Source organism: Myripristis murdjan, chromosome 18 (assembly GCF_902150065.1).
Source record: "Myripristis murdjan chromosome 18, fMyrMur1.1, whole genome shotgun sequence".
Taxonomy (NCBI): Eukaryota; Metazoa; Chordata; class Actinopteri; order Holocentriformes; family Holocentridae; genus Myripristis; species Myripristis murdjan.
This window is the reverse complement of record NC_043997.1, coordinates 23,634,122-23,659,721: the sequence shown is the minus strand read 5'-3', so window position 1 is coordinate 23,659,721 and position 25,600 is coordinate 23,634,122. Positions and strand designations below refer to the sequence as shown.

At 40.2% G+C, this 25,600-nt stretch overlaps 1 protein-coding gene across 2 annotated transcripts in view; it reads left to right on the top strand.

The window, feature by feature from the left end:
- The window catches only part of mtm1 (myotubularin 1), a 33,438-nt gene extending 9,469 nt beyond the window's left edge, over positions 1–23,969 (top strand). For both annotated transcript variants that reach the window (XM_030076058.1, XM_030076059.1), the window contains 14 exons: positions 2,407–2,479; positions 5,700–5,794; positions 6,939–7,049; positions 8,611–8,712; positions 8,872–8,955; positions 10,470–10,619; positions 11,584–11,769; positions 14,705–14,887; positions 15,133–15,288; positions 16,052–16,099; positions 16,267–16,359; positions 17,208–17,321; positions 17,740–17,916; positions 18,996–23,969. In XM_030076058.1, coding sequence (XP_029931918.1) covers positions 2,407–2,479; positions 5,700–5,794; positions 6,939–7,049; positions 8,611–8,712; positions 8,872–8,955; positions 10,470–10,619; positions 11,584–11,769; positions 14,705–14,887; positions 15,133–15,288; positions 16,052–16,099; positions 16,267–16,359; positions 17,208–17,321; positions 17,740–17,916; positions 18,996–19,187 — 1,764 coding nt within the window. In that variant the 3' untranslated portion in view covers positions 19,188–23,969. The remainder of the gene's footprint in view (positions 1–2,406; positions 2,480–5,699; positions 5,795–6,938; positions 7,050–8,610; positions 8,713–8,871; positions 8,956–10,469; positions 10,620–11,583; positions 11,770–14,704; positions 14,888–15,132; positions 15,289–16,051; positions 16,100–16,266; positions 16,360–17,207; positions 17,322–17,739; positions 17,917–18,995) is intronic.
- Positions 23,970–25,600: the final 1,631 nt, after the last annotated feature.

Here is a 25,600-nt window from a genome sequence, read left to right as displayed (position 1 = left end):
ATTTGAACTTTGGATGCTTGCTATAGTGCAGGTTTTTCTTGCATTTTTTCCCCAAGTTCTTAATAATAACAATAATGATGACACTGACAACAACATGTGGGCCAAACCACCTAATAACTTACTAATAACTTGTGCTTCACTGCTTCTTACTCATGGTACAGAAACTACCAATGACATCGTAGTATTGATGAAGAATTCTGTGTGACTCTTTCACTTATTTTGTAATTGCATACTATGTATACAAAACTATATAGAAGCTTAGTGGTAACAGAGTAATAGCAGCTATTTTGACACAAAATAGAGTGTAATGGGTGTGCTTCCCTGCTATTTCATGTCATGGCTGCTATGAAAAAGGTCCATTAAGCATTGGGAGTTGGAAATCTTTACGCGAGCGGGAATTTTTGCAAAATGTGACTGCTCTGTATTGTCTCTCACTTCCCATTGTATCTAAACTCTCATTGGCTGTTGCCAGTGTCACTTTCAGATTTCAGTGCCAGTGAGTGTCTTAACACCTGCACCACTACACAAGCCCAACAGGACCTGGGAAGACAAAATTAAACATGTTTGAAAGCACTGGATCGCACCAAACAGAGAGAGAGCTGCTAATTTTGAGCCTCTAGCTCCCTTTGTGTGTGATAACGAAGATGACGTTTGATCTACACAGTTGCAGCTGTGGCTGCTGGAGGAGATTAACAAATCCATTATGTGTTCCCTTACTGTACACAGTTCACACCAGTAAGAGTGCTCTCTACCTGGTAGCTGTGCCCACTGGGCTTTGGCGATGGGCATCAAACAGCTGGCGTGGCTGGGGATTTGTTGGTTTTGTTTATATGGAGTGATGGCCTGGTGCTCCCAATTTATACAGGGTGCTGATACCCTCTGGATAAACTCCCTGCATAACCCTCAGCAGAAAAGTGTGCAGCTGATGTACAGTGGAGGGTTTTTCATGGAGCCATCGCAGCTCAGCGTGTTTCCACTGCTTGTATGTGAGCGATGTGCACATTACATAGACGTCTCTGCTTTTTCTATGCTGGCTGGTGCTCACTAACAAAGAAATGCATGAGGCTGAGTGGTTGCAGTAGCTAGAGCTCTACCTTTACGCAATCACAATAGAAAACATGGTTGACATTTTGCTATGCAAAAGTTTTTGCCTGTACTGTACCTCACATTGCTGGTTTGTCACTGTCAGCAGTTAGCTCCAGAGGGCCATATCTCTCATATCTCTTTTTGGTGGATCACCATAAAATTCGGTGACACCATTCATTTCAGCTAGAACATCACATCTGTCCATTTGGGTGACCCCATGACCCTTTTACCACCACCAGCAGACAAATTTTTGTCTTAGAAACGACTTGAAATTTGGTTGCAATATTCATGTTGCATGTTTCATGTTTAATTTCATATTGTTACTTTTTAATGTTGGTGATTCCATGACCTTTCCTCTAGCGCCACCAGCAGGCCAAAATGTTCTAACAATGGTAGTGGTGGTTGTAACGGTTGAAATTTTGTGACAATTATGTCAGCTAGAGGATGAAACCTGGCAATTTTGTGAACCCCTGACTTTTCCTCTAGCGCCACCCGCAGGCCCAGCGGAGCATCTCTTTATTAGAAGTGACACGCTTGTTTTTTATGCGACCTGTGTGTGCTTTTGGTGAACTGTCGCAGAGCTCGGGAAATTCCAAGACATGTACGGTCAGTTTCTCCTCCCTTCCTAACAGCAGTTGCGTAGTTACACATAGAGCTACAGTGCTTTCATTGGCTGCACTTTCAAAGGTCATAGCAGGTGCCTGACAGGTTCAAAGGTCAGTGTGCTGCATGCCACATATACATCAGTGCATGGCTCTAGCCAGCAAAAAAAACAAAAAAAAAAACATTCAAAACAGTGGCTGATATGTGTGCAGAGACTTTTGTACAAAAATGTGAACGCTCCTGTATTGTTGGGGGTTGGTTTTTGGTGTGTGTGTGTGTGTGTGTGCGCGCACATGTGTGTGTAGTATAAGTTGCTGTTGAGTGGCAGTTTTCTCTATCTATATCTGTCTCTTGGCCACTCTAGTATCTGCTTGGCTATGATCAGCTACAAACCTTCCCACTTTCACACCGCTGATTGGTTTGCGTGAATTATTTTAGTTGTATGTGTGTGTGAGAGTTGTTGTTATTATGTAGTCATTTAGTAATATTTAGTTCATGTAATAATCTTATCCACTTGGAACCCTGTGTTGCTTTTTCATCTCCGCCTCACTTCATTTCACACATTTGTTTATCTTTTTTATATTTTAATGTTTGTTATTATGCCTTTGCACAATAACAAAGCACTACTTAAACTCAAAGTAAGAGCTATTGTTGTAATTTCACCATTTGTGTTTTGTGTGTGTGTTTGTGTGTGTGTGTGTGTGTGTGTGTGTGTAGACATCCAGAGAGTCTCTAAAGATGGATCTGTTAGCTGATGTGAGTCTGCTGCCAGGAGAGGAGAGAGTTATAGGTGAGTCTACATTACTGCAGTGTAAACTGATAATGAAAAATAATTTCATATAAATAAATGTTCATTTTGCTGCTCTGGTGGGAAGACAGATTCTTTATTGTGTCAGACTTTTAACATTAGTGAATTGATTCAGAATTGATGGCTCATTTGGTAGACGTTGCAAAAATGACATTTCAGTACATGTTTAATCATGTGACCACATGTGTTGGTATGACATCACCAGCAGTATATTACTGTTACATACCCGGCCACTGATCCTCATGTTCCCTAGTGATGCGGATTGGAATTCCTTTTTTGAATTCCTTTGTAATGAATGAATGAATTTATCTTCAGTTGCTTTGCACAGTGAAAACAAATTCCATGCAAGTGAGGCCATGAACAGCGGTAAAGAGCAATGGTTTTCAAAGTGGGCTCCTTGATGGGTTTCCAGGGGACTCTAATTTAATTGTAATTTAATTCCCCTAGAAATTGTTATGATACAAAAAAATGCATGACTGAATAATTTAACGTTATGTTTTGATCTCACCAATTTTAATCTATTTGTTGGTGTTCAAGTACGAAATCACAACATTTTAATACTTAAAACAAGCTAAAATGTCATTTCATGTCAACGTCTTTTGGGCAAAATAACATCAAATCGGAGTCCTCAGCTTAATATAATCCAATTTGGAGGTCCTGAACATGAAATAGTTTGAAAACCCCTGGCCTAGAGGAGGGTGTTCCACCAGAGGTTAGAATCGACATCCCTCTGTTGCGTATGGTTGAAGGATAAATCCTGTGTTTTGCAACCTTGGCCCTATTATTCCACCTTTTGCGGTCCAAATGACTGACAGGGATAAAAAAATTTTGGAATTGGAGCTTTCATAGACTACCTTTGTTAGATGGGGGCACAATGAAGTTGTCACTAGTTGTGCAAATGGATCCAAATACTTCTGTCCACATAGCCATGCTATCAGGTCTTGACCATTTAGACTGGGATTATTACTGCTAGCCAAAGAGGAGAAGAAATCCTATAACAAAGCACTTTTACTTAAATACTGTAATTATCCTTTAAACTAAGAGAAGAAATTGTATCAGGAACTGGACATGGTCAGAGCCAGGTTTGAACCATTTTGTCACCCACATGCAGACCTCATGTGGCATCAGGCAGATGGAATATATATGTATAACTATAGAAAATGTGGTTGACAACCAGCTTAAGGTACTTGTGCTGAAGAATGGATGGGATCGGGCTCCTTCTGTCAAGAGACTTATGACCTAATGTCATTTCTTTTGTGGCCTCATAGCTTTGATAAGACTGATGACTCAGTCCACTAAGGTTGTACCACTGGGCTTCCTGTGTACTTGTTCCAGGTTTGCAGCCCTCAAGGTGTTTCCCCACACCTAGACAACTTATTTTGCCTTGTAAGTGCTGAATGTGCTCTGGCAGTGGGGTAAGTCTTCAGTTGCCAGGATGGGGTTCTCCTGGGTTTAAGGGTACTCCAGGGTGACCCTAACTAGGGACTGTCTAGAGCTTCCAATGATTTTTGAATGACTTTAGGAGCACGGAGATGATTTTAATCTGTCCACTGGGTCTGTCATTCATGTTCTCTGACCTGCAATGTACAGGCGTAGTAGCTCACAGACATATGGCACAGGGACATCCTAAAGTTCTCATGTCATTCTTCCGGGATCACAACTTCATTAACAGAATTATGGAGTTACTGCAGTTACCGCTACTTTCAGTATCGTTTGCACAATTGCTGCCTTGGCGGCCAGCCAATTGTCCTCTGCACTGAGGTACAACTTGTGTAACTTGCTGACGTAAAGCCATGTTCTATTCAAAACAAGCGATTAAGGTGTAGAGTAGAGCGAACAGCCATTCGATGTGCTCGTCCGCCATTGTGGATGTGTGTCTTGAGCTTGGATCATTTGAAGACCTGGGGTGCTAGATGACATGATGATTGTGCATCATTGTGTTCAGAAAGCTCCAGTGTTTTGATATTTACATACCTTGGAGGCCATTTCTGAAAAGCTTGTGAGTGGAAAACACCCATTTATTGTGGACAGAGGGCCAAATCAGAGGAATAAAAGATGGGTTTTCAGTTTAACCGGCTTGTTGTTGACATGGCTGCAGTGTTATAGCCCAAGTCTCAGGGCAAAGCTTTGTCTTCAAATCCAAATCCTTGGTGCTGGAGGTGTTCCATGCTCTCCCACACTTTATAGTGGAGGAAGAGGCACTTCATAAGTTATTGCCCATGTACTGATTGTGACTTTTTTGTTCACATAAACATTAGATGTAGGAATCAACCCATTACAACTCTCTGCCGCCAACTGATATAACACAATGTTTATTCAAATGATCATGAGTTCATGAAAGCTGCTTTCTTTTACTTTCCTAAACACCTGTCAGGTAGGTCTTCCCTGAGAAAAGTGTGGTGTAGAAACAGTGGTGGTCTTCTGATCTTTGAATCAGCATTTACATCACATCACTCTCACTCTCACTGCCTGCGCTTCTTTTTTTCTTAATTTTCTATCCCCCCCTTGTCTTTCTTAACCGGATGGACTTTAGCTTTCTTGTGTTGAAATAATTGTGAAAGGCATTTAATCCTTAGATCCCTGAGCAAATTGACTTGATTTATTTCAAAAATATGGGGAAAAAATGCAGTGAGCAACTTAGTGAGAAATATTTTAGCAAGAAAATAAAAAAGGACACAAGAAAATGACCCAGAATTATCATAAAAAAGGGAAAGAGTATAGAAAATTATCAAAAACCAGGGAAAATGTCCAGAAAACTATAATTATATTTATTATAATGACATATTTTAAATATATTCTGTGTGGGCTAATTGTCAGGTCATTTCCTTGTTGGTTTTTCCTTTTCACTTTTTTTCTAATTTTTGGGTCATTTCTTGCTTTCTTGCTTCTTGCCATTTTCCCATGTTTTTGATAGAAATCAAATGAATTGGCTCTGGTTTCAAAGGGTTAACTGAATACTGTTATAGCAGCAGTTGGTTATTTATAGATTATCTTTGTTTCTCATCTGTCTTCTTATTTTTCCTTCTTCTCTTCTGTCTGTGGTGATTGCTTCATTCTGCAGACAGTGCTCTCCAGCAATGTTAATGAGACGTGGCCCTGAGTAGTTAAGTGAGAAAATCTGCCTGATGTGAGCTGTGTCTGTTTAGGAAGAACTCCATCTTTGGTGATTGCATTCAGACGGTCTTTCTTTGTCTGTTTCCAGATAAGGACATCATCTACATCTGTCCGTTCAGCGGTGCTCTGAAAGGCAAAGTGTTCATCACCAACTACAGACTCTACTTCAAGAGCTCAGATGCTGTATGTCACATTAAATTTACATATTGGGCCATACTGGGTGATGGGGATTGTTTTTGTGTCTTAACCAAATTCAAGCCAGCTAATTTACCAGCATGCACACAGGCACACACACACACACACACACACACACACACACAGCAAAGACATGCACACAGCGACATCAGTGAAATGTTCCTGTGTTGTAACTGTTTGATCCTCCTTTTGGGCTGGTTGTGGTGTCTTAACTTTGTGTGCTACTACTTTGGTCTGTTATTACTGAGTTAGTGCCTTAAATGCCATATAATGTTGTAAAAAAAAAAAAAAAAAAAAGGGGTTTGTTGTTTTCTGGTGAATAACATACTGTACCACTGTAGCTTACATTAGTGCCTCTCCAACTTGTTTCAGTAGTGTATTGGAGATGATTTTTTTTTTTTTTTTTTTTTTTTTCAAATGAGTGTTCCCTTCTCTGGCAATAACATGTAATGTGATGAGGAAAAACAAAACAAAATCAAATCAAATAATGTAGATTTATTCAGAGTCAGAAATTAAGAAATCACAGATACTAGGTGAATACCATCAAAACATATTCTCCTTGATACTGACAACTCCTTTATCATTTTCAGTTTTCAGTTCCATTTTTTTTAATATCTTCATTTTTCCATTTTATAGAATCAACACTCACTCACAATGAAATGGTTAAAGCATGATCGACTGCAGATGTGAGCTGTCTTGTTTGTACAGAGCCCCTGAACCACCAGTTTCATCAATTATAACGCTTTGTGCGCACCATGTGCTTACTAAAAAAGTTACTAAAAAAAAGAGAATATGTCACATTGCAAAGATTGAGGATATACCTACAAATTTAACTGATTTGATTAGTGTTGGACTGTTTTAAAAATAGTTTATAAAGAGTCGCTGCATTTTTGGAAACTCGGTGTTCCTCAGTGTACTCATTTGAGAAACAATGGCTTACAGTATGTTACTCATCTTACTCAATTTATGTCAAGGGCTTGAGAATGCTTTATCATAACCATTAACCTTTTCTGCAGAGTAATTCAGCAAATAGCTGTAAATAGCCTTATTTGGTGTGTTTATGTGAGAGTGTTACTGGCTTTGGTAGTGACTTAATATTGTGTGTGTGTGTGTGTGTGTGTGTGTGTCTTAGGATTCGGCAGTGATGCTGAATGTTCCTCTGGGTGTCATCTGTCGGGTGGAGAAGATGGGCGGAGCATCTAGCAGAGGAGAAAACTCATACGGCCTGGACATCACCTGCAAGGTGAGAGGGAGAATGTGTAGCTATGCAGTAGTCATCATTTTAACAGTGAAATTTACTGGCATTTACTGTGCCAGTGAGTTTAAACCTTATTTGTAAAATGATTTGTGGAACTGGGTAATATTTTCTTCCTCTTCTCCTGCAAGAGTATTGCAATAGCCAAGTCTGCTGTAAAAAAAAGTGTTGATTAGTTTCCCTCTGTTACTGTGAAAGAGTAAGAGCTGGCAATTGTTTTTTAGGTTATACAATGCAGATTTAGTGAAAGTGTGTGCCTTACAGTTATGCTCAGAATCAAACATGATACCCAGGGTTCTTACTTGCTGGCTGTTGGTAAGTCCAAGGGAATGCTCTTAAGTAGCAATTTTCTTTCTCTGAGCTTTTGTACTAGGAACCAACCTTGTCACCACCGATTTTGTGACATCCAGGCATGAATGGTTTTAATACATTTAATATATTTAAAAAGGTCATCAGCTGGCCTCAGGGGACACAGCAACATGCATATACTTGTCATTTGCATAGCTATGAATGGAAATGCCATGTTTGTAGGTAATGCCTGATGGCATTACCAAAGGGAAGCACATAAAGATTGAAAAGTTATGACCCTTGAATTGAACCTTGTGGAACACCACAGTTTCTCTTTTTTCCATAGTTTCTCTTTTTTGTTTGTTTGTTTTTTGATTTTAGTTTTAATAATTTTGTGATCCTCAGTATCAAATGTGACAGATCCGGTCGCACCATAACAGAAGGATTGTTGGCATCCAAGTTTACTCTGATGCCCCTTTCAGTAGAGTAGTCTTAGTGCTGTGGTGGGTCTTAAAACCTTGTCACAGCAGCCTGGAGTTAATTCCGGCCTAAGCCTTTGCTGCATTTGATCCCTTCACTCTGCCCTGTCCTGTTCCTGTTTCTCTCTACTGTGATTACCCAATAAAGCAGAAATGCTGAAAATAAAATTGCTTAACAACAAATTTTAGCAAACAAATTCCTAGAATTGGAAGATGACTTGGTGCTGAGGGGTCTGCATCAACCAGCTTAAACATTCCTGTGTGACCGCGCTTAAACAAGTGGTTCTAGGTTGAAGGTTAACCACAACGTTCAAAAGTAGTTCTTCTCGGAAGGCTAGCTCTGGTTAATAATGTGGTCCCTAAGGCTAACCACAACAGGACATTGAAGATGCTGGTTACTGCACCAGGTGGTGGAGTAGGTGTTTGAGTCTGGGTTCAACCAGCAGGCACAATGTAAATGTGGCACATGCATCCTGCCACATTTACATTGACTCCTGCCTGTTGCTCAGGCATCTTTCAAAGTCTACTGTGATGATTAGATTTTCTTTTCCAGATCAGTGTATTGCATATTATTACCTAGACACCTTCAAGACTGGTCTTGAAGGTACTTCAAGACCAGATAGTACTTTTCAAAATTAGGTAGGCAGGCTTTCATGATGCAAAATAAAAATTGTGATCTTTGGATGTTGTCCTTTCCTATGTATTATGAAATCTGAGGATTTTTTTTCTCTTAATCTGTGTATTTTGGTAGTGAAGTTGGTCATTTTCTCTGCCCACATCAGGACATGAGAAACTTGAGGTTTGCCTTGAAGCAGGAGGGTCACAGCAGACGAGATATCTTTGAGATCCTGTTCAGATATGCCTTCCCTGTCTCACATGGCCTGGTAAGTCATCTCATGCACTGTATTTCTCTATCTAACCCCCAGGTTCATTGTACTGCTGTTGTCTATATCTGCTAACACCTCTACAGTTTATATGTAACACCACTATAGAGTCTATATTTAACACCTCTCTCTCTCTGCCCCCATCCCCACTCCATTTAGTCTCTGTTTGCCTATCTGAGTCAAGAGAAGTATGAAGAGAATGGTTGGAACATCTATAAACCCATGGAGGAATTCAGACGACAGGTGAGCAGGAGAAGTATGAAGCCTCCTGTGTTTCTAGATGAGTAGTGGATATTTTGCCAGTACTGGCTCCCATCTCTGGACTGTTATTTGGTTATATAATTTCTGGCTGCAACAGCAGGCAGGTCGTTGAACCAGACAGTGTCAGTAATCATTGTCGGTAACAAAATTTGATTCCCTCTTTGATTTGGAGGAAGCTATGCTCTGTCTTGAAGGTTTTCACAAAATACGTTTTTGAAAGAGGATCTGTTGGTGCTTGGTCCCACTGACCTATGTAATGGGACATAAAAATCTCAAAGACTGCAGTTTTCAGCTGTTTTTTGGGTAGCAAGCCAGGTTACTGATGTTAATACATTAAAATTCAATGTTCAGAACTGGACTAAAAATTCAGCTCTTGAAGTCATAACTACTTGGAAATGCAAATGGAACCACCCAGTGGAATAGCAGATTCATTGTTACAATACGTACAATTAGGCCACCACAGATGTTAGTTAAATCAAGCACAACTGAGGACAACTTGCACCGAGTCTGTCATGGAGTCTGTCATGGATTCCACCATGGTAAGACTATGCTGTTGTGAACTTTACGCTTTATGGATACATATAAGTTAAGGCGTCTTGCATATATATCCAAGCGCAAAGTCTGCAAGGTCATGAAAATGGCACACTCAGTCTCAACAGCTATATGATGTCAGATCAGGCAACTACAGCTTTATGTGCATCCAGACCCAAAGTCCACAAGTGTGTCTGTTGTCTGTAAACATATGCACTGCATCTCCACATGGCTCTGTGAGTTCCACAAAAACACAATCCACTGATCTGCTGTGACTGAGACCGCAGCACCATGTCTGACAATAAATTTTAGTTCACTGTTTCCCTTGGAATAACCACCTGCTTCCCTAAATTCCAAGCGGTGATCTTCCTCTGACAACAATAATAAGTTTGGTTGGCTGTTGGTTGAAAATGGTTGTGGGCCAACCAGTAGCAGTCATAGAATAGCATGTAACAGCCTGCAGATCCAGGTGCATTTCTAGAAACAATATCAAGCCAGGTAGCCTTATCTGGAAAGGCATTTTAGCTCTTGACCAGATTTCATATAATTTGGCAGTTGTTACATTTCAAATTTTAGAAGGCCATTTCTCACTCAGAACCAACCAAAATACCAAACCAACTTTGGTATCCAGATAGATCCAGCATTCCTTAAAAATCTGCCTCTTGGCCCTCCCATATCCACCATAATTATTTGGATGTGGTCGGTGACATAGGCGTGGAATATGCAAAAATGGTATGTAAATCATCTTTACGTAAATGTCATTATGGCTTGGATCCTGGATTCACAGCTAGTGATGAGTTTTTAGTCTAGAATTGAAAAACTTTTATATTAAACATGAACCTGATCAGAAAAATAATGGTAAGTACATACCAAGGTGCTGCCAAATAAAGCTAAGGACAGTATACAGCATGTAGAAATGCTGTATATTTAGATCAGCAGCTGATGATTGTCATTACCTCTTCCAGGGCTTGCCGAATGACAAGTGGCGCATCTCATTCATCAATAAGAGCTATGAACTGTGTGACACCTACCCCACTGTTTTGGCGGTGCCCTACAAAGCTACAGAGGAGGACCTCAGGAAAGTTGCCACCTTCAGGTCAAGAGGACGCATACCAGTGAGTGTGCTCATGTGCATGTAGATAGTAGGTTATTGATGGTGATCACCAGTTCCTGAGATTAGTTAGTAGTCAGTATTCCTCTTCTTTCTATCTTCTTCATCTTTCTGTACACAACAGTGCAAATATACTCAAGCTTGGTGCCAGATCTTTTGATGGTGGAGCTATAGCAGGTCTCTTCAGTTCAAAATGTTTAACATGATCTGTAGCATTTTACATGCAGAATGAATATCCTACTTGAGTTTACAATATTTGAAAACTTGAGCCCATAATTGACAAAAAGATGTCTGGCTCGAAGCAGACAGAGGATATTTGGTACATAACTTGTAGTCTGTTTCATGCATTTATCTTCAAATTTGAAATTTTAGCAATTAAAAAAATCATATTCTTCATAATGGAAAAGAATGCAACATTTATCGTAAACCTACAAACAAAATATTTAGAGGAACCACAAAACAATGAAATAGAAATATTTTCAAAGTTATTAAGTATACTGTGGATTTTTTTTTTCATATTTTATGTATTTTTTTAATTTATTGTCTTTGAGTCCTTCTATTTTGTTTTATTTCCAAAACCTTTTCTTTTGTGTAAAGTTTTAATCCTGAGTAAATCATCCCATTTCTTTTTCATTTCCCGCCTCATAAGAAATCTTGACTTCTCGTGAAAGAAAAAATCACAAAACTTTGCATAGAACAGTCCAAAGTATCAAATCAAATCTAGTGCTCATGGTAGTACCATCAGAAGCATCTAACTCTAAAATGAGTAAATATTTTTATTTTTAGTTTTTTTTGGGGGGAGGGGGAATAATGATGAAAAAGTTCCTTTCTGGCATTAACCAAATCAGACCAGTACCACTGAGTACTGAAACTTAAATAATAAATTATAGTGTCTAACGTCTTTAGGCACTGACTGATCTTAATCTCCTCTGTCGGTTTGTCATTGTCTGTCTTTCTCTCTCACTCAGGTGCTATCATGGATCCACAGGGAGAACCAGGCAGTGATCGCCCGCTGCAGCCAACCGCTTGTTGGCATGTCCGGAAAACGGAACAAGGACGACGAGCGTTACCTAGACCTGGTTAGGGAGGCAAACGGCACCTCCAAGCTCATCATCTACGATGCCCGGCCCAACGTCAACGCTGTGGCCAACAAGGTCAGAAAAGTGGAAGTACTATCGGTGGTCATGTAGAATGACAGACACGAGGGCGTAGAGCAAGTTCTAAATGACCATTTTAAGCAGTAGATGTAGGCAACATCCTTTTCATCTTCGGCTCTGTTGGCCCTCGCCTCTAACAACAATCTCAGGTAATATAACCACAATTGCACGATTGAGGCAGATTGCCATTCAGACCTGATGTTATCAAGCATCTCAAATGTATCCTCAGTGACCACTTGTGATCAGAATTGTGACCGGCCTCAGACACTTCTGAATTAGGCTACATCTTTACTTTTTTTCTTTTTTCTCTGATTTGACTCTGATTACTTACCTACCGCATTTAACTGGGGATTTTGATCACTCTAACACAACACAGGTAAATGCATTATCAAATTTCCTACTTGATTTCTTGTGTGCACATAAACGGTTTCCCTAGATTTTTTTTTTCTTTCGACAGGGCTACTACAGAAATACTAAAAGAATATTACAGTGACACAACATCCATTGAGCTTACCATGGTGGACCACATCATTGGGGAAACAGACTAAACTATGTTGTGAGATGTTAAAAGTGAAACCTAGAAGTCTTCCAACCAAAAGCGAAATGTAACTGCAAGCCTCAGATCACTAACCTGACGCACCAGATGATTTGTTACGCAGAACCGTTCGGAGAAAAACCTTTGGAAAAATCCGTCGACAAAGAATCTTGTGGTGGACTTGGCAAAAATGTAGATCTTGGATTCCTGAGTGTGTACACTCAGTCTGTCATCAATTGGATGTGTGATGAGAGACAAAACGTAAATATGTGTGTTTCAGCGCCACCATCTAGCTTGTACATAATATCAGCAAAAATATGGTTTCATAGATCATCTTTCTTGTTAATGCATTGTCTAACACATTTATTCCTCATTTATGATCATAGTTTTTTGAACATTTGCCTTTGCATTTTATGTTTTTCAGCATCTATTTACTTTGTATTTACTAATATTTATTTTTTATTCTCTTATTTCTAATCATGACTGATTCTTTCCTCCACACATTTGCCTCTGAGTACCCAATGTTTTGCAAAACTCATGATCTCATAGTAATGGCATGAGAAATTCAACAATGGATTCAGTGTTGGATTACTGTTAATTGGGGCATGAGAAATTGATTTTGGCATGTCCATTATTGAAAACATAAAGTGCAAACTTCACTATCTGCCTCAGTGTTTTGATCAGTGGTAACTTAACAATTTACTAGTTAAGATGTACCTTTTGCCTCCATGATGCACCTGTACATAGACACACTGAACATTAAATGCATTCATCTGCTGCAAGAGATTGTGCGAACAAGAATCATGGTAAGACCGAAAAAGCCTCAAGTTGATGGTTAATGGTTCTTGTTGAATGACCGAAGAAAGGAGGTCTGGTGTCAAATCTGTTGCAATTTGCTGCATTTCACAATCACAATATTTAGCCAGTTACCACCACCATTTTACCCTGACCATTTTAATCATAGTCATTTCAGCTGAGTGTCTCTCTCTTGAAACCCCTCCCTTTTACAATCTCTAAACCGCAGTCCAGCTTCTGCTCTCACGGAAACAGTCAGGATGTCAAAGTTTGGTCAATGAGATGAAAGTAGATGTCAGAGAAAATGTTGTGTCCAACAAGTCCATCTGAGTTGTTCATCCAAGAAGCTGAGGTTGCTTTCACACCCAATACTCTGTTTGCATTGTCCAGACCAACAAGTTGTTTGATACATTGGTACTTTCTTCATTTGGATTGGCTAGCTTTCATACAGATAAATAAAATTCAAATAAAATCAAAACCACAGCATGTACACCAAAGTGACATGCTTGCTTGTTAATGGTCTGAAAAGTCTCTGTAGAAGTATGTAGAAGGCTGGAGTCAGCCTACTACACCGCTTGGGGATTTCATAACTGCAGTACAGTGGTTATCTTTCTCACTTTAGATGCACTGCTCTAGAATTTGCTTGGAAAAGATCCAAGACCACCTCTTTCAAGTGTACTGATGGTGTTCTCACCTATGCAAATGAACCGCACTGAGGGGATAAACGCACCACTGTTTGATGACCTAAAAGAAGTGGAAGGGATAATGTGAGATATGTGGTAAATGTGTTGTCTTTTCAACAGGTCTGGGTTTTAAGGCTGAAAATTGGATGATTATTTAGCACTGCACTGTCCAGAATTACCTCCCAACCCCCAACTGAGTTTTGTATTCTTATCAGCTCCTTAGTCGGAAATTACTCTAGATAAGTTGGAACAGCAGCAAATATTGGCTAATTACACCACAAGGACTGAGCTTCAGTGTCTGGGTGGTCATGAAGATGGACTGACAGCATTTCTCTGGTTCCCTGTAGGCTCTTGCTAGTTGTCTCCTTGGTTGTTTTGTGGTGTCTGAAGAAGTACCAGAGGTAGAGTAAAGACAAACTAACCAGGACTGGACACAACAGCATCCTAGGTGTTGTGAAGTGTGCTCACTGCTCAAGCACAGGGGCATGTCCACTCAAAATTACTAATATTTGTGTTCAACAATTGCTTTGTGATGAATGCAAGTTTTGGCTGGCCACCTCTAGGTTTCTATGATGCTTTTCAACTATGAAGGTCGTATTATGCACATCCCTCCTCACAATTCTGATGTGACAGAAAGTGGAAATTACTACTGGCATTAGTCATACTAGTTTCCTTCAGTTTACGCTACACTAGGCTGTTTGGCTTCCCTGGGATTTGCCACAATTTTCTCTCCAACTTTTCCCAGACCTTCTCATAAAGTTCAAACAAGGTCATGGTAAACTTGGCAAATATAGAAAGTGTTGTTTTTTTGATGATTGCACTGCAGCCCTACTCTAATGTGTGCCAACACTTCCTGACATTGATTTAGAGTAGAATAGCGAGCGTCACCTTTGACCTTTAACATGTTTGCAATCCCCAGGCTACGGGAGGAGGCTATGAGGGTGATGAGTACCAGAACGCAGAACTGATTTTCCTGGACATTCACAACATCCACGTCATGAGGGAATCACTGAAGAAGCTGAAAGACATTGTCTACCCCAATGTGGAAGAATCCCATTGGCTGTCCAGCCTTGAGTCTACACACTGGCTAGAACATATCAAGGTAAGGAAGTGTTTTTATGTTGTAAATTCATATAACCATGCAGTGTCATACTTATTTCAGCATCTTGTCTCTCTGAATGCAGAGGCAATTTTAACTAATAAGCCTACAAGTGATATATCTGTTTTTCGAAGACTGTTTCATCCTAAACGCAGTATGAATGGGCAGCCTAAAAGTGTCAAACACTGTCAGAAGTCTTGTGTTAAAGTCCAGCACATCCTCCACATGATGTCCTTGTTTGTGTGTAGCTGGTGTTGTCAGGAGCAATCCAGGTAGCAGACAAGGTTTCCAGTGGGAACTCCGTGGTGGTTCACTGCAGTGACGGGTGGGACCGGACTGCCCAGCTCACCTCTTTGGCCATGCTGATGCTGGACAGTCACTACCGCACTCTCAGAGGATTCCAGGTCAGTAGCCGGACACACAAGATCACATTCTAAAACTAACAACTTAGATGATAGGTCATGTCACTCTGAATCAGGGTTTTTTTTAACTAATTGTGACCCAGAGGCCACCATCCTGGCTAAAAAGCAACCACGGGACCATTTACCTTTCAGCGAAACTTGCAAAAAGTCTTTTTCATCGGCATAATCAATTTGCTACTTTTAGTATTAGTATTTATCCAGTAAGCTAATGTTTTGGGCGCATGTGTATGTATAGGTAGGCCGGGGATGCATTAGGTGCATTCCAACATTAGCACAGCACAGGCTACCAAAGACAGGATGGGCAGTGCACTATCTGAAATTATCACCCAGAGAAGTCACATAGACATTTCTACCTTCAGATATATTTGAATTAATAGATTTTTCATAAACAAGAAGAAATAAATGGATATATGTGGAAAAAAGTGCTTCCAGCATTCAAACTCCATTATTGAATGCATGGTCAGGGACTACCTGTGGTACCTTCACAGACCACCAGGGGGCTGCAGACCACCAGTTGGTCAATTGAGGCTCCAAATGCAGTTAGGTGGTGGGTTTGCAGAGGTACAAGCTTTTTACAAAAAGAATAGGTGATGTTATCATGCAAATTATGATAACATAATTTACCCTACATACCCTACAACATACCCTAACCCTAGCAGACGCCTGTGAAAAGTTCAGACTGAACAGAGAGACAAAGAAAAAAATATTGTTGGTTTGATGATGTAACATGTGTGTTTGTGATCAGGTGCTGCTTGAGAAGGAGTGGATCAGCTTCGGGCACAAGTTCGCCTCAGTAAGGAAATAAAATTTTAAGTCGTCTCGGTTGTGTGTTTTAACATGCCAGATAAAGCATTATAAAATAATATCATAATAAAATTTTCACACATAAAATGCCTTAGTGATTTAATAAAGTGAGCTCTGTATTTGACTGTGTGTGTGTGTGTGTGTGTGTGTGTGTAGAGGATAGGTCACGGCGATAAGAACCACGCAGATCAGGACAGATCTCCCATCTTTGTTCAGTTCATCGACTGCGTATGGCAGATGACTAAACAGGTATGTTTAGGCTTTTCTTACATCTAAATCATCACCATCTTGCACTCAGTTGGGGGAGACACCTCAGTATTATTGTACAAAAAGCACCTCACCATTGTAATTCATTTAGTCTGATGACTGTCAAAAATATTATATTGTAGGCCAGATTGCACAGCAGGGACTGTGCCCATTTTTATGCCTCATTTTCTTGAGCTAAGAATACACAGTTTTTATCTTGGAGTTGATTGGACTTTAAAGTGGGAAGTATATTGGTTTTGAAGTCTTTAGAGTGTAATCCGAGCTAAATTTAAAGAAGGGTTAGAGTTATCTTTGGGTAGGGTAAGTCTTGTTCTGGCTTCCTTTCATTAGAATTGAAAGAGTAACTCTACACTAAATCATATAAGCCAGAAAACTTCTGCTGTGCTGCCCTCTAGAGCAGGGATTCTCAAAGTTTTTATGACGGAGGGCCGGTGAAGGGACCCAACATTGCATTGAGGGCCACCCAAGAAACAACAGAACTCATAATAACTCCAAAACAAATCTTTTGTTAAACCACGTTAAGCCTCTTTGAAATTGTTCAGGTTTAGTTGTGCACTCCTTGCCCATGGACTTGACATACATTTTATGACTGATGTCATGATGGGATTTTAATTAAACTCCTTGCACATGGCATTCTCCTGCTTACAGCTTAGGCACATCACTTTATCTGACCTGTGAGGTACAATGATGTAAGCCTTTCTCCAGTTTTCCTGAAACTTCCCTTTATCCTCACTGACACAGTGTTTTTTGCACAATAGCGAGTCATAAATGACTTACAGATGTCTAGTTATAGTTGGTATTAACTATATTTTCCTCTCCTCTCCTTTCAGTTTCCTACAGCCTTTGAGTTTAATGAGCGCCTCCTGCTGACCATCCTGGATCATCTCTACAGCTGCCGTTTCGGGACTTTCCTCTACAACTGTGAGAGTGCACGAGACCAGCATGTAAGACACACATACGTACACACACACGGCGTAGCACTGTGGCACCTCTCCCTGCTGCTCTACATGTGTTCTAATAATATATACACGTTGAAACCCATTCCACTGTTTCTACACCAAGTGTAGAAACACAGATCGGTGTGGAACACTTCATTTAGGGTTGGGCTGGTGTAAATTTCTCAGACCAATTTGATATCCAGCCAGTTAAAGAAGAGCCCATGAGCCTGTTTTCACCGCCACAAATAACTGAATGGTGGTTTCCTTTCTTTCTTTCTTTTTCTACCTGCCACTGCAAATATTTATTTACTGACAGGTGGCGGGTGCTTATTTGGCACCTTTTTAACAGTATCTTTCTACTCTTTATCATACACTTTCAATCTCGGTCATGCTCTCTCACACTTTCACCTTTTCTGTCCTGTAGGAGGTGCGGTTGAAGACGGTGTCTCTGTGGTCTTTGGTCAACAGTAGCAATGACATCTATCTCAATCCCTTCTACACCCCGGAGTCAGGTCGGGTTCTCTACCCTGTCGCCAGTATGCGTCACCTCGAGCTCTGGGTTTCTTACTACATCCGGTGGAACCCACGTATACGACAACAGGTAGGACTGCATGTGGGCGTGCACAATGTCATGCATGCAAGTACTTTGTCCGCCTACTAATCCATTGGAGCCAACCAAACACATTTCACACACACTCTGAAGAGTTTCTCTTTTTAGGCAGAGATACAGTTCTGCCCCAGCAAACAGTATGTGAACTGCACATTTTGTAACATTAGAGTTGATTTTATTCATTGATTAACTAAGCAGTATTGAGACTGAAACTTCTGAATGAAATGATGGTTATATTATCTATCATTTTGCTGGAGATTCTGGAACCAAGTGCAGGAGTGTGTGTTCAGTAATCTCTTAGGTATGGCAAAGTGCTTGAATGATTTTCAGGATTTGTGGACATCCTGTATTAGAGTCAGAGTATCTTTAACTGTTATCTAAACTCTGCCATGAATTTAATACAATTTTAGTATTTGAATAATTTGAGGTCTTCATTCATTTTAGTGGTCCTAGTGTACTGTTTGTGTTCATAGTGAGAATTCAGTCAACCAGCGAACCTACATTCTGAAAGTTCTATCTTTGTTTTCAGTTTCATTATTATTTAATTTAAAAATTGGTCTTGTATGAGGTTTAATTGCTGCTTTAAAAAGGTCTTAAGTCTTTTAAACCTGGGCAAATTCACTTGATTCCTTTCAAAAACATGGAAAAAGCGATTAGCAAATTTAGCAAAAGATTCCCCAAAAAAATGTGTGTAATAAAGAACATTACCATATAATGAAAAAAAAAAATCTGAATCTGAAAATGACCATGAAATTAGCAAATAATCACTAGAAAATTGGTACAAAACTGTATTTATAATCGTTAATAATTACACATTCAAAATGAAATTACCATAGGAGAGCAGGATTTTAACATAATGAGTAGATCACTGGAAAAAATTCAATGTTTTCATTAAGTTTGGAAGATTAGGTAGTAATGACAACAAGTAAAGGCGAAGAAGAAATAAGAAAGTAAATGAAAAAATAATGTATAAAATAGCAATAAAAATAAAAACCGTCGGCTTTCCCTCTGTACTGCGAGGGCTGCACGTGTGTCAGTGGAGTGATGTGTGTGTGTTTTCTCGTGTCCAGCAACAGAGTCCAGTGGAGCAGCGCTACAAGGAGCTGCTCGCCCTCAGAGACGAGTACCTGAAGAAGCTGGAGGAGCTGGAGCTCTCTGACTCGCCTTCCTCTCACCTGGCTCACAGTTCCACCAGCAACACCTCCCTGCCCGCTCCCTCCACACCCTCGCAACAATACACACACCTACAGACTCCTTTCTAAGTGTAGGCGACACACACTCACCCACACACACACACACAAAAAGGAAACAGATTTTACATACACACTTGTTCACTTGCACTTGTGCCCTTTTCACTCCTCTAATTTTTCTCTCTCACCCACCAACACAAATACACACACGCACACACACACACACACACACACACACACACACATTCACAGGAATTTTTGTACAGTCATAAATGTTGATAATAAGGAATAATAATGACATTTGATAATGAGGTAACTCGTAACACGGTAATGGCGATGATTATGCAATATATCACAGTACAGCCTTGTCAAATGACTTTTCTATACACACATCCTCTTTATACGGCGAAGCCTTAAACACATTCAGTGGCTTTCTGTTTAATACTGATCAAGGTGTTGTAGAAGTCCCACTTTTCACACTTCTTCCTGCTCACTTGCTGCACTGCTGCAGGAGTGCTGCTCAGTCCCATGAGGAACTGATTAGAAATCCTGCAGTACTAATGCAGCGGCGCTGTAGGCTTGGTTTCTATAAAGAATGCCAGTGTACGACTACAGAAAACTTCCGAAAAATCAGTAAATGTATTAGAGGTGGGAGCTTGTTAGGTGAGATTGATTGAGGTGGGCAAGGCTAGAGGAGTCTATTTAGGGTGTTGTGTTCCTGGGACAGCAAAGCTTCAATATTTCCAGCACTTCCTAAGATAAGCCAATGCTGCCCAAAGGCAAGAATATAATTCTAGGCAATAAGCATAGTAATATTTTTTAGTGAAGTGGTTTGATATCCCTCCATGTTTCAGTTCCTGTAGAGATACTGGAGGGGATATGGAGAAGTGCTGGTCACTGATCCTGGATCAGAGCTTCTACTTGTAATGCAGACCCAGGATGGAGCACCCAGCCCATTTCCAAGATAGCCTTAGCAAGTAGCTGATAATAAGCACATGGTGTGAGGGAGCAGAAATGGGGCCTCCTTACTTGGCTCCCATCTCCCCCTAAATACATTTCAGTAGATCAAGTAACTGTTTTAACAGGTGGTGCTGTCACGGAGCTGGTCTCTACAGAGCAGCGGAGCGTTCAACTCACAGGGAAAGCCATGTCTGTATTTGGCTTAAAAGGTCACATCATGTAGCCTGGTTCTAGACTTGTGGATCACACGTTCACTTTCGGAAAATTTTCAAGTGATTCAGTGGGTCTGGTGTTGCCCAAACCTGAAAACCTAACCGGGGCAGTCAGTTCCATTGCAAGCTGCATTGCAAGCTGTGCCAGATGCAGAAAGATCATCACATACTGTATAAGCTGACATGAGAAACTGGATGACAAAGTTGTAGACGCTGCTACCAACATTGTTTCAAATTAATTACAACGAAGAACACTCAGAGGAAGAGCAGCGTCGTGCACTGAAATGGGAAGATTTTTTTTGAGTTATGCCCATGTGATTTAATTATCAACTGGTATAGCTCTGTAAAGCAGCTACCGTGTTGATTGGTCAGTCGCCAGTGATTGCTTAACAGGATTCATATCCCTCCGCCTACAGAGATCAGCTAACATGGCACAGTTTCAGACTGAATAATGGAGTGGAAACAGAATGGTCATTCAGTCTGAATATCAGGCTACATGCTGTGTGTTGGAAATAGGAAAAACAAAATATTGTTTTGACAATGATGAAATTTAAGTATTTGCAGTAGCGAGCTAGCCAGATTTTGCTGACAACTCCAAAGGCCTGCATTAAACTTCTGTTTAATTAGACAAAAAATTGCACAAACCAATTCTGAAAAACACTGCTCAGTGTCAGGAAGTGATGGGATACTATACCATAACTATCCCATATTATACAATCCCAGTAACTGCTAATGCTGGGTTTAGCTGTTTTACCACCATTGCGCTATTTCTTTAATCAGTTCAGTAATCCAGTAATGAATGGTGGTTCTCCACATGATACCAGTCTGGATCACATAATCACATAAAGCAGTATTTGAAAACCTCTAGGCTTTGGCCAGAGGACTGGAGTACTTTCAGAACAGTATTGGAGTTGGACGCTGTATGTGTTGCCAGTGCAGCACAGTCCTTTAGAAAAAAATTTATTTCAAAAGATTTAAACTCCTTTCAGAACATTTAATGTTGTGGCGGGTGCAAAAGAGGCAGTCCTAAAGCAAACAAAACAAAACTGACAATTTTAAAAAATGACTGAAAGTCTCAGTTATGTTTGTTCTTGTTGACCATCACTGAAAAACAAAAGCATCTGTTTCAAGAAAAGCTACAGACATGGCCATAATAGAGTGAGAGCACTCCCGCTGCAACGCTGCTACTCTTGTGCTTCACAACCAATGGCAATCGTTAAGAAAAGTGTGCAGGATATGATGGCAGGATACATCTTGAATACCCTGATTTCTGCATTGGCTGCCACTGTAGATCCAGTCCTCCTGACACCGCAGTATCACCTTATTGTCGAAACCTTGTTCTCAGTTGGGTAATATATTATAATATGCCAGAAGTCCATTCATTTCTGATAGAAGACAGTTTTGACGTGGCAAGAACACGTCCTTTTGTGGACAATGGTTCTGTTGGCAGCAGAGTGGCAGATACACTCCTGAACTTTTGCATCTGACTTGACCTTGTTAACATAACCAGAAGTTGTTTTTTTTTTTTTTTTTTTTTAGACTGGACTTGTGAGCTACTTTTGATTTTCCTTAATACAATGAAATAGCTTTCAGTCACTCTAGATTCACCATTTTAAATTTTGAAAAAATTTTGATGACCATAACATTGCGTCACCTATGTATGATAGTCTATTACCTTGCTTTAACGAATAATATAACCTAATAGTATTGTGTGAACGAAATAAATGGCTGTCCCAGTCAAAGAGGCATTTGAGTCTAAAGGGCAAGGAAAAAACCCAAACAGCCATCAGTAAATTTTCATCCACATTGCCTGAACAAGTTCTCCAGTATTCTGACTAGATAGGGCAGCGCTGTGCTGTAAGTTGTATGTATTAAAGAGGAACTAAAACCCTAAACCCGAATCTCTGAAGCCTGATCTTTAATGGTGGAAAGTAGGGAGGTCTTTCATGCAACAGGTGGTGAGATCACCTACTTTTCTCCGTTAGAGGTCAGGCTTCACACAGATTTGGGTTTGGCGTTAAGTTCCTTTTTAAAATCACGAACGGCGTAATAAGTACTTTCCTTGGTGTGACGGGTCAGGTCTAGTTTTGTGCCTTGGTCCTTCTGAGAATCATCTTCACCACTTCAGAGGGACATTTTCTACCCCAAAAAACTGTCCTCTTTCTGTCTTGGTTCATGTTTGAGATTGACTGACTGAGATTGGCTTTGCGGTTCAGGGCTGAACAGGAAGAAGGCCTCTTATTTTGTGATTTGGAAGGATGTCATACTGTCATTTGGTGACATCAGGGTGACTCAACTGGGTGGGTTGCTAGCTTCATTATTTGAGGTTGCTGCATGCATCCTTCCAATAACTGTAGGTGTTGGGGTCAATCTAGAACAACTTCAACTCATGATGTTGAGAGCTGAGATGGGGCGGGGAAATATTAGCACTTGTTGCCTAACTGCAATGCTCTCACATCTCAAACACAAACCTGGTCTATGGAAGACACCTGGTTGGGTTAAGCCGGACAGATTAGAGGGTGAAGCCTGATTACTGTGTCAATCACTAAGAGGTGCACTGACATGGTTCAGTCTACCAAATGGATACTTTTGGCTGGGTTTTTACCACCTTGCTGGGTCAACAAATCACCCCTTTTAGTCGTGGACTATTGACGATTAGCTGTCGATGGGTCTCTATGCTAATTGCAGAAGAATCATAAAGAAGACAGTGGTATTAACAGCAATGTTTTTGTATACACGGCTTTGGCCAAACTAAATGTTAACAATATCACAAGTAGTTAATTTGAATGTTAAATTAAATTGGACAAATCATCTCTTTTGACAGCAAGATGCAGAGAAAAATGGCCCTTTGAGTTCCTGGGACTGCCCCAGACCACAACCCTTTTTGGAAAACATTTGGCCTTAATCAAAATTTTTAATTTAACAACAAATAATGACAGCAACACAAAATACTTTGTGAGTCGGAGGGGTGATTGTGTTTTTAGGGAAAAAAACAGATGAAAATCTATTTTGTTTATTTTTTATTTTGTACAAGTACCATATTGATGTAATTACCTCAATCAAAGCCTATTTTACTGTCTAAAGGTCTATTGTTGTAAGATATAATTATTTTATTTAGTGTAAAATTTGACAGTTTTATAAAGAGTAATGAGAAAATGTTTTTGTTGGTTTGAATTATTGGTATGATTTGTGGATTTCGTGCTACATTGGTTAAAATTTGGTTATCTTTTGTTTTGTTTCAGAGGCCTTTTGTTTTTCTTTCTAACCCAAAAGAAGATACAACCTTATTCATACCATTTACTTCTCACAAATCTCAGTCTGTGATCCCAGTTCACTGATGAAGCTTCAGCTTTCTGTGGCTCTGTGGTGATGATTCTGAGAACTGTTCTGCCATTTTTTACATTTTTTTTATTATTATTATTTTAATTGATTCTTTTACCTTAATGTAGGTAAACTTAGTTGTAAGGGATTTTTTTCTTTGTGTCATAGCTTAACTTTTTCACAAATGCATGTGAAATGTGTTTCAGTACATTTTTTGGCATGATAATGAAATATGCCAAAAAGTGAAATCAAAATACTTTTCAAATGTATTTCTTTCAATCATGTTATATCCTCCTCACAGTTTGTTGGATGGCTCCTATTATGTAAATAATACTGATTAAATTAATTTAAGGATTTCTCACATATCTTGTTGCCAATGTTGTGCATTATTTCATTTTTTTTTTCAGAGTTGACTTGCTTTTTAAAGTGATTCTTACTAGAAGTCATTACATCAAAACATGACCACAGATTGGAGTGTTACATAAAAGGTAGTCATAAATGACAAGACAACCATAATAGATACTGGGGCATAAAAAATTTCCACTTAGCAGCCTTAGGTTACGGATTTATCATCAGGCAACCATCATATTTTGGGTTTTATCCACATTTGTTGTGAGTTAAGTCTAAAGGGTCCCTACTTAAGTGTAATTTCACTTTCGGTAACACTATTAATAAAATTGGGGGGTTTTGTTGCCGAAGCAGTCATCTTACTACTATTAACAATAACAATGATGCAAGAAAGCAGAAACAAATATAGTTGCCAATAGTATTATAGTGAATAATAGTCACTCAACCAAACCCCAAATCCTGAACCCACAGAGAACAACAGATGGTTGCATCACCTGCCACTCGACTTTTCGCCATTAGAGGTCAGGCCTCACACAGATTTGACTTTGGGGTTTGTTCCCCTTTAAGGGATCCAAGCACTAAGAAAATTTTACCCTGATATAGCGCCCCACTAAGCTGATAATGCACCATATTAGGGCCTCAGTGAGACATGACAGACATCCATATGAAGTTTGGTGTCAATCAGACAATGGGCCCTATCTTGTGCCACCCGCTATCCGCTGCCACGACCCGCTACCCGCAAATTGCGGATTTAGGAACTTCCACTATCCCTAAACGGTATCTTGTGCCACCCGCTACCCGCTATCCGTTATGCCGACTCCGTCATTTGCGCCTGGAGGTGCGTCGTGGGCGTGTTTCATGCGCTATCCCTAAAGTTGCTATCTTGCGCACACACTTTAGGGATAGCGGATAGCGGGTGGTCCTGACCACCCGCTATCCGCTATCCCTAAAGTTTGGGCTGTTAGGAGAGCGCGCCCAGGCGGCTTCAATGCGCGCCCCGACGGAGCCTCGCCACACACACAGTCGGACTGATACCGGGACGCCGCCGGAATGGACTGAGTATATTACTCATATAGACTGTTTAGAGGAAAGACTGTTTTAATTGGACACTTACGCCAGCACGTTTTATTGTTTTATCATAAGCCAGCAGCTGTGCTGTATTTTTATTTTTAATATTTTATTTGCCCAATCTACCTTGTCAATAAATTAGTTTACACATAGTTCCACCTCTGCCTCTTGTGTGTGTGTGTGGTGTGACCCGGGGATTTTACTCAATCAGTACAACCTTGTGACACGTCCACTTGGACACATGTGGCTCCACCTCCCGAATTAACTCGCCTATAATATAATAATATAATATGTATATAAAGCCAACTTGCTTTAGCCTCAGTAGAAGCCCTGAGAAAATCTACCTCCCTCTCTCCATCGCGGGTTTAGGATTTAGGATTTAGGATAGCGCATCCTGCCCTTAAAGGCAATGGCACCTGGCACACTGATTGGTTTAACTGGCGTAACGCCCAAAACACACCTATACATAATATAGCGGGTAGCGGAGGTGTTTTGCGGATAGCAGGAGGTGCACAAGATAGCAACTTTTACGGGGGAACGCCTCTTCCTAAATCCTAAATCCGCAAATAGCGGGTT